Source organism: Cajanus cajan, chromosome 11, assembly GCF_000230855.2.
Source record: "Cajanus cajan strain Asha chromosome 11, NIPB_CcT2T_4, whole genome shotgun sequence".
In the NCBI taxonomy this organism is placed as follows: Eukaryota; Viridiplantae; Streptophyta; class Magnoliopsida; order Fabales; family Fabaceae; genus Cajanus; species Cajanus cajan.
In genome coordinates, this window is record NC_138527.1 from 14715424 (window position 1) to 14725662 (window position 10239).

At 39.6% G+C, this 10239-nt stretch overlaps 1 protein-coding gene and 1 pseudogene across 1 annotated transcript; one reads left to right on the top strand and one right to left on the bottom strand.

The window, feature by feature from the left end:
* Positions 1–388: 388 nt before the first annotated feature.
* LOC145953387 (putative trehalose-phosphate phosphatase H) lies at positions 389–5115 on the bottom strand (annotated as a pseudogene).
* A 955-nt stretch (positions 5116–6070) lies between these two features.
* LOC145953388 (uncharacterized) lies at positions 6071–7345 on the top strand. Its single transcript, XM_083067328.1, has one exon. It carries the CDS (start codon positions 6071–6073, stop codon positions 7343–7345), a length of 1275 nt encoding a protein of 424 aa, XP_082923454.1.
* Positions 7346–10239: the final 2894 nt, after the last annotated feature.

The window sequence follows — 10239 nt, forward strand, 5'->3', positions numbered from 1 at the left end:
CATACAGCATGTTAACAATCCCTAATCTACACTAACACTATTTAAGTCACAAATTTTTACCAAAAATCACAAACAAATCATACAAACAATAATCGGTAAAAAAATTGTAAAACTAACAAAATATCATTTTGAGTACTTACATGCGATGAATTTGTTAGTAAAAGAAAGCAAAAGCAATTAACATGCGATGTAAGCAAACGAAATTGAGAGAGGAAAGGAGAAATACGTACTTAAAAATAGAGATAGATTTCTATGTAATGAGGCAGAGAAGAGCACAAATGAAATAACGCGTTCACGATTCACAAATTAGGGTCTCATTCTGCAGTGCAAAATTCAGCAAACGATAGTGGGATATTAAAAATGAAAATAATTTGTTAAAATAAAATTATCACAAACTTTTGTGGCGGCCCGACCCAACTATCACAAGTGACTTGAGAAATTCCATCACCTGTAAATACAATGACAATGATTGTTAAGGTAAAATTTATGTCCACATCAAATAATACCAACGAATTAGACCACCTAATGAACAAGTAACTACAAGAAAATTTTCAAACATAATATATGAACTCAGTTAAAAATGAGATTTACCTCGGATGGATCACGAAGAGAGTAAACTGCGTTGCTTTCTTTTGGTGCTGAAGACACCAAGATCCCATAACCTCTATTTCCCTCTCTCAAAACCTATAATACATTGTTTGATGTCATTATTGAAGAAATCAACAGAGCAAAAGGAATAAGAAAAGTGAGAGTACAGGAAAATTTATGTCCACATCAAATAATACCAACGAATTAGACCACCTAATGAACAAGTAACTACAAGAAAATTTTCAAACATAATATATGAACTCAGTTAAAAATGAGATTTACCTCGGATGGATCACGAAGAGAGTAAACTGCGTTGCTTTCTTTTGGTGCTGAAGACACCAAGATCCCATAACCTCTATTTCCCTCTCTCAAAACCTATAATACATTGTTTGATGTCATTATTGAAGAAATCAACAGAGCAAAAGGAATAAGAAAAGTGAGAGTACAGGAAATAGGTGCAACTCACAACATCACTGAAAGCTAAATATTACCTTAAATGCATCTTCGTCTGTCCGATCATCTCCAATATATATATGAAGCACCTAAATCACAATATTCTAAGTCAATTACTGCAAAACATTGAACTGTGATTTTTAAAGAAAGTAACCATTTTAATGAACTCACCAAGTAACTCAAGTAAAAAGGTGACAACTTTTCCCTTATCCCAGTTAATCACAGGTCGGATCTCTAAAACCTGAGAAATAGTAATAAAAAATTATAAATAACAAATCCTCTTTCTTAAGAATTCAACCGTTGAATCTCTTTAAAAATGCATCAAAAGGTTGGCTTTGGCTCTAAAAGCAGTACCTTCCGCCCGTGAGAGTTAAGCGCAAACGCGGATAGTCTTTAAGAACATCATGAACACGTTGCCCCACCAAATCCCAATTCTATTGAATAAAATTACCTTTGCCGGGGTAGATGGACTTTTTGGCAGTTTTTATCAATTCTGGCAGTTTTTTTTTCCAGTTACTTGTGCGTGGTGCTTAACTGCTTATATGTATTTATTTTTATGTACGTGTTTATATTTTATTTAAATTAACTAGCAGAAGACACTTCGTATCTTTATATGTATTTTTTGTTTAATATATATATATATATATATATATGTGTGTGTGTGTGTGTGTGTGTGTGTGTGTGTGTGTGTGTGTATTTGTATTATTTTTGATAATGATAAAATTTAATTCTTTTACAATTATAATACTTTAAATATATCAAAAATATTTTACACTATATAATTATAATTACTTGATATTACATAAGTATTACTGATCGGTATTGCATTCTCAAGTGTTTTAATATTAAAAAAAATAGTTAGAATTCATTTCAAATAAGAAAATGTGTTACAATTATATTTTTGTGTCTATTAAATTTGTAAATATAATATTTTTTAATTAATTATATTATTATATAGGATCAAAATCTTCTGTCTCCAACTCTTGTCCCTCTAATCACAAAAGGTCATCTCATTAGATTATCACATCATTACTTTTAATTTTAATTTTGATTTTGATTTTTAAAAAGTATAACCCTTTATGTATTGTTATAGATGAGGTCGAGACATTTCGTGCTTCTATTAAAAATAAAAATAAAATTAAAATTAAATAATAAAAGTATATTAATCTAATTAGTATTATGATTAATTTATTAATTTTAAATTTTTAAATTTGATTAAAAAATATTTTTTCTAATTTTTTAAAATAAAAGGATATAATAGTCTAAAAAAGTGGAAACCAAGATAATTACTAAAAATGATATCCTTTTTATATGTTAGTATTAATATAGATTATATTTGAATATATAAATTATATTTAAAATTTGAATAGTTTATATTGTAGTGCAGATTATTTTTATTTATTGATATTTATTTTTAAAATATTAAAATTTAATTTATAAATAATTATGATAAATAAAAATAAATATAAATATAAAATTAATTCTTTTAAAAAACTCTCATAAAAAAATCTCTTAAAAAGTTTCTTACACAAAATAAATTTTAGTATTTTTTATATAAGAATTGATTGATTATATTTACATATAAATATATTTAATATTGGATTTTAATCGAATTAGATTTGATCTAACCTGAATTTTAAAAAAATTTAATCTAAATTCATTAATTTAATTTTGGTTAATTCTAATTTGTAAATTATCTATATCCCCTTACACTCCTAATTTACATTTCAATTGTTTTTTTTTTCTTTTTGAAGTTGGAAGAGTGTGTATCAACTTTCCATTATATCAGCCTCTAGCAAAATAAATTAATATTTTCAGTTGCTAATTTATGCCGGTGAGTTTAATTGTATCATTTTGTTGGACATAATGAACTTTTTCTTTCTAATTATCGAATCCTCCAAATAGAGTCGTTATTAAATAATTTAAATACTAATTTATTTCAAGGTTTATTTAACAATACTAAAAAAGGAATTGTTGTGTAACTAGTGTCACACATTATAGTGATACACTGAATATTTCTAAAAATTATTTTTATTTATACTATAAAATACAATACATATTAATATATTATTAAAAAATATAAGTATAAATTATAATGACATACAATATTTATGAACCTCATTTAAAATATTAAAATTATGTAATTATATGTCATTGATTTAAAACTACATATATTGTGTTTATAATAACATTTTTATATATTATTATATGTAACATTTTTGTAGTGTAAAAATTATTTTTAGAAAACCATAAATAATTATTTTTAAATCTTATACAACTTAATTAATTGACACAAATTACTACTACTTGTCAATCAATGTAAGCATTATTTAACAAGTATTATCATATTGTAATTACAATATTAAATTAGAAATTAAGTCACACTATTTTCATATCAGGTTTATGATGCTAAGATTCACAGAAATAAGCTGAAAATTATCTTAAAAGTTGAAACATATCACATTAAATACATAAAAACAAGTTTCATATCATAAGCACAAGAAAGCTCATCCGAACATTCTAAAGAAAATCAATTTGCTTATCAAAAAAGGATAAAAGGGTATACATAAATGCTGACATTTGCAGATCTGACCCTCTAAACAAGCTTCTGTAACATACTCCGAAAGGATTAAAAATCTGTAAAGTGCAATTCAACACTTGTATTGAAGGAGTGTATCTTTTCTCTAGCTTTTTCAAAAATTGATGCCTCCAGATCATTACGAATGAAACTGACCTTCTCCAAGACTTGAGCATTTTCCATTACAAATTTCACGAAACTTAGCTCATAACGATAAGAACCATGAAGTCTTCCAAAATTTACCACTTTAAGGTTAGATATAAAACAAAAAGGCACATATTCAGATGGAACACTTGAAGCCATGTTTTCTTCGAGATTCAAGAACTCTTCATAACCATAGTGTATGGCCTGATTATCAGTCAAAGATAAATAATTATATTGCTCGATAATAAACAAATAAACAAATAACACGTAATTAAAAAATATAATATACATTATATTAATATATAAGTAATTTGCTTATCAGAGTTGTTCATCGATTCAAACTTTGCCACATTGGTTATTGGTTCACATGCATCATTAGCTTTAATCAATCAATTACTAACCTTGTTGATAATAAGAGTCTTAAGAAAAGGTGTGTTTCGAAGGAGCATCAACAAACATTCATCTGTGATATACCGTAGCTCCAGACGACTTAACATTCTAAATACAGGAAGATCATCTTGCACTCTTGTAAGGAGCTTAATTAGTAACAAGAAACAAAAATACGTCAGTACGGTTGCAAACATTTAACGTATAAAATGCAACAAAGTAAAACATAAACTACACTAATAACAACAACCAGATCGACTCTCATAAAATTAAAAGCCGCAACATAATTATATATGAATACACCATTAATAAGGTAAAATGCTCTACATATACATGGAAGCAGGAAAATATATATTGATGTCATTGAAGATTCTAAATTATGATTCTCAAATCCTGTTGTAATATTGTTGCAGTACTCTCTCCAACGGTAATAATTCATAATTGCGGTATGATTTTATATCATTAAAAATTTCATAATACGACCAGAACATCATTTATTCCACTTTTCTTTTGTAAAAAAACACAAATACGTCTTTTAATTAATCTAATAAGTTTAGTCGCATAAAATGTTAATGTTAAAATATAGAGAAATTTTGAATAAAATATTAAAAAATAGTGATTTGATTGATTTTTATTATTATAGAATTATTCATTTATCTTCTATGCAAATATATAATAATTTTAAGTCATAACTCACATCACAACAATTGTAATAGCTATAACCACACTTTAGAACTCATTAAATTTCATTATTGTCTATATGGATCATGGCTAGCAAAGGATGAAACAAGGAAGCATACCTCAGAATTCACCAGCTTCAGGAATTCAACATTATTATTGAATTGTTTCACAAGCTCAATGGAAACAAACGCAGTAAGTTCCTCGAAAAACTCGTCAGAATCAATAACAGCTGAAGCAATACGTGTTGTAGACACGTCTAAATCGAACAAGATGGTGTCTAGCATGATACCACTTATACCGTATGGTGCCGACTAGGCCGAGCTATCCGAACGCTCGGCGTACCCGAACCCGCCGAATACCCGACACCGCCGACCCCGTACGAATGTACGGAACTTGTCGGTACGGTCGGCCAAGGTCAACGTCATTACCGGCTTAATTACGGACAAGTTAATTAGTTTAAACCTCGGATTAGTCCCCTAATTTCCCGGGGCCCATCCCATAATCACGGCCCAACACGAACACCTATAAATAGAACTCCTGAGAGGTACGTAACTACTTTTGACCTACCGCATTTATTACGCCGAGTACTCACTTGAGCGTCGGAGTGTCTTTGCAGACACCCCCCCTCACTTCGGACACCCGGGCAGAACGAGAAGACCGAGACCCAAGACCAGACCTACTGCAACTAGGATAATTGAAGTGTGTATCCTAACACAGGAACATTTGGCGCCCACCGTGGGGCCGAAGAGACGTTTTCAGCCCCTTTTATTAACTCTACGACTGAGACCAAGATATGGTAGTGACCCGTAAAGGACAATCAGCAACGACCCAACCGACTCACAACTTTAATACCGAAGACAACCCCGCCATGACTAATCAGGAGCGTTACCCGTACGGAATGCTCCAAACTCAACCGGAACCCATGATACAGCAGGTCCAGCCGAATACTGATCAAACCCAACCAAATTTACAAGACGACCTCCGCGCGTTGCGGGAAGAAATGGCCACCATACGCAGGCAAAGAGAAGCCGATGCCCGGGAGCTAGCCGAGTTGCGGCGGCAGAATGCCGAACTCCGGAACCTGAACCAAACTTGTGTGCCGTCTACCCCACAGCCGTGGAAGAATCTGCCTATCACGCCCCGACTGAGCCGGTAACTCGAACGCCTAGCACCTCATTGGTAGCGAACAGGGCCGAAACCACCGTCCATTCCCTAAGACACCCCTTTTCACGGAGAATAATGGAAACAACCCTCATGGATCATTGGAAAAACCTCCCAATTGAGAAATATGACGGAACTTCTGACCCCGACGAACACCTGAATGTTTTCCTGACGCAGGCAACCCTCTCCACCCAAGACGACTCGGCCCTGTGCCGAATATTTCCCACCTCACTGAAAGGAAGAGCTCTAAACTGGTTCACCAGGTTGCCGAATTCTTCCATCGACTCGTTTGGCGAGTTGTCATCCCAGTTCACCTTGCAGTTTGCGACGAGCAAGCCGTACAGGACGACCTCGTTGGCTTTAGCGGGAGTGCGTCAGGAGAAGAAGGAGAGTCTGAGATGTTTCATGGACCGGTTCAATAGGATTTCCATGGAGATCGGTGATCTCAACCCGGCCGTGGCGCTGGACCGATTGAGCACTGCCCTCAGGCCGGGACCATTCGTCAATAGCTTGTGTAAAAAGCCACCTGTGGACATGAATGACCTCCGATGCCGAGCTGAAAAATACATGCAAATGGAGGAGTTGGCCGAAACAAGGAATCAAGCTAGAGCCGAGGAGAATTACAACCGGAAGGAATCTAGCCGGGAACCAACAAAAAAGATCAATGCCGACCCCTCAAACTCCCGTCCCCCGAAAGGACCACGATACACAACGTACACTCCCCTCAACGCTAGCAGGGCTAGGATATTGGAGCAAGCCCTCTCGTCGGAAATCTTGGTAATACCGAAAAGAGCGAACACGCCCCCAAGAGCGGACAAGGCGAAAGCGTGCCGATTCCACCGAAACAGGGGGCACTCGACGGAAGAATGCTCGGCGCTAAAGGACAAGCTTGAGGACCTTATCAAGCAAGGTCACCTGAAGAACTTTGTCTCACCGCAAGACCATCGACCAAGAGGGAGAGATGAATACACTCGGCGAACGTCACCACCAAGAGACCGACGTCACATGTCTCGTTCGGCCGAAAGGAAAGACCACTCACGAAATTCAAGAGAAGACAACACTCGGTCGAGAAAGGTAATAAACACGATCGCCGGGGGTTTCGCCGGAGGAGGCTCCACCTCTTCGGCTAGAAAGCGGCACCTCCGGGCAGTCCGAGATGTAAATACCGTGAACCGACAAAAAGCACCGAGGATGCCGACGATCACATTCTCGGACCGAGATTTTCGTGGTGTCGACCCCGTCCAAGACGACCCTATGGTGATTTCAGTCGAGATGCACAATTGCATCGTGAAGAAAACCCTGGTCGACCAAGGGAGCTCCACCGACATCTTGTACTGGAATACTTTTGTGTAGCTAGGGATTCCCGAGGAGAGCTTAGAACCATATCACGAACCCCTGGTCGGTTTTTCTGGCGAAAGAGTAATGACGAGGGGGTGCATCGACCTATATACCCGTTTCGGGTTCGACCAAAAGACTTACCGGGAGATCAAGATCCGATACATCGTGGTACACGCCAACACGTCGTACAACGTTCTATTGGGCCGACCCTCGATCAACACGTTGGGGGCCATTGTCTAAACCCCCCACCTGTGCATGAAATTCCCATCGAGGGATAAGCAGGAGGTGATCACCGTGCATGCCGACCAAAAAACTGCAAGGGAGTGTTACCTCTCTAGTTTGAAGGTACAGCCTCTGGCCGAACCACCCGCAACAGTAAGAGGGGTAAACGTGGTTAGACAAGAGACAGCCGAGAGCATCGACCTCGATCCTCGTTTAGGGGAAGTGGAACGAATTGAGGCTGCCGAAGACCTCGTCCCTTTCCAGCTCGGCCGATCACCTGAACAAACCACCCAAGTAGGATCCCAGTTGAGCGAAACTGATGCAAACCGAGTCAAGCAAACTGTCCGAGACAACAAAGACTTGTTCGCTTGGACGGCGTCAGACATGCCTGGGATAGACCCTGGTTTCTTGTGTCACCGATTAGCAGTGTGCCGAGACGCCCGACCGATAGCCCAAAAGAAAAGAAAAATGGGAGACGAGAAACGAAGGGCTGCGAATGTCGAGGTGCAAAAACTATTGCAAGCAAAGTTCATCCGAGAAGTTACCTACACCACGTGGCTGGCGAATGTAGTTTTGGTCAAGAAGTCGAATGGCAAATGGAGAATGTGTACCGACTACACCGACCTCAATAAAGCCTGCCTGAAGGATGCATACCCGCTCCCTTGTATTGATCGGCTTGTAGACGGCGCGTCAGGACACGCAATCTTCAGCTTCCTGGATGCATATTCGGGTTATAACCAAATTAAAATGCACCCGGCCGACGAGGAAAAAACGACGTTCATCACCGAAAACGCCAATTTTTGTTACAAGGTAATGCCGTTCGGTTTGAAGAACGCTGGGGCAACCTATCAGAGGTTGATGGATAAGGTATTCCGAGATCAAATCGGCCGCAACATCGAGATTTATGTGGACGATATGGTGGTGAAATCTAATTCCATGGAAGATCACGCGGCCGACCTCGCCGAAGCATTCGGAGCATTGCGTAAACATAACATGCGACTCAACCCCGAGAAGTGCACTTTCGGGGTTAAGGGAGGTAAATTTCTTGGCTTTATGCTATCATCGAGAGGCATAGAAGCTAACCGAGACAAATGCCAAGCTGTAATAGATATGCGGAGCCCGAGCAGCCCGAAGGAATTGCAGCGCCTCTCTGGAAGACTGGTTGCCCTGTCCCGATTCCTCCCTCGGCTAGGCGACAAAATCAGCCCGATGACGAAGCTTTTGAAAAAGGCGTCGGCTTTTGCCTGGAACGAAGCATGCGAAGAGGCCTTCGCAGCATTGAAAACAGCTTTGGTGACCCCTCCGACCCTGACGAGACCGGACCATTCGAATCCACTGCTGGTATACTTAGCCGTATCAGACGAAGCGATCAGCTCGATTCTGGTACAAGAAAAAGGAGGCTTTCAGATTCCCGTCTATTTCGTTAGCCGACTTCTTCAGGACTCCGAGACCCGATACCAACTAATTGAAAAAGTCGCTCTCGGATTGGTACATACCTCCCGACGTTTGAGACACTACTTTCAGAGTCACCGAGTGGTCGTGCACACCGACTGCCCAATTTCCAAGGTCCTAGGCAAACCCGAGCTCGCCGGGAGAATGATGGCATGGGCTGTCAAACTCTCGCAATTCGACATTGCGTACAGGCCGAGAGGGCCGATCAAAGCGCAATCCCTGGCCGACTTCGTGAACGAATTACACCCCCTTGGCCGCTTCGAAGAACAATGGTGGACCCTCCACGTGGACGGCTCCTCAAACAGCCAGGGGAGTGGAGCAGGTGTAATCTTAGAGGGGCCGAAAGGCATTACATTGGAGCAATCCCTGCGTTTTCGATTCAAAGCCTCCAACAACCAGGCTGAGTACGAAGCCCTGAGAGCCGGGCTCAGATTAGCCGAAGACATGGGCGCGACGAGAATCAAATGTCTGACCGATTCCAAGGTTGTGGCCGAACAAGTAGGTGGTAATTTCCAGGTCAAGGACCACGTGATGATGAAATACTACCACACTTATCAAGGGCTGAAGGCAAACTTCCAGGAGGTGTCGGTCGAGCACATCCCACGCGAGAACAACACTCGAGCCGATCGGTTGGCTAGGCTAGCCACAACCAAAAAACCAGGTCACTTGAGAACCATCATCCAGCAGGAGATCGACCACCCCAGTGTCGACACGGAATTGGTAGCAAATGTCGATGCCGACCACACCGCACCAAAAGATCCCCCAGACTGGCGAGCCGAAATCAAAGCTTTCATCATTGACGGGGTCACACTAGACGATCCGGCCGAGGCCAAACGTTTGCGAACTCAAGCCAGTAGATACACTATCATTGCCGGGCAACTGTACAAACGTGGTTTCTCTACCCCGTTGCTAAAATGCCTCGACCTCCATGAAGCCGATTATGTGACGAGAGAGGTGCACGAGGGAATCTGCGGCTTGCAGTCAGGAGCGAGGACAACTGTCTCCAAGCTCTTACGGGCCAGATACTACTGGCCGACCATGAACACCGACTGTGCGGCGTTTGTGAAAAAGTGTCTGCCGTGTCAGAAACATGGGAACCTAATTCACCAGCCGGCCGAGCAACTACATTGCATCCCCCCCTCATGGCCATTCGCTACCTGGGGAGCCGACATACTAGGACCATTTCCGATCGCCAAGGGGCAATGCAAGTTCCTCATTGTAGCTGTGGATTTGTT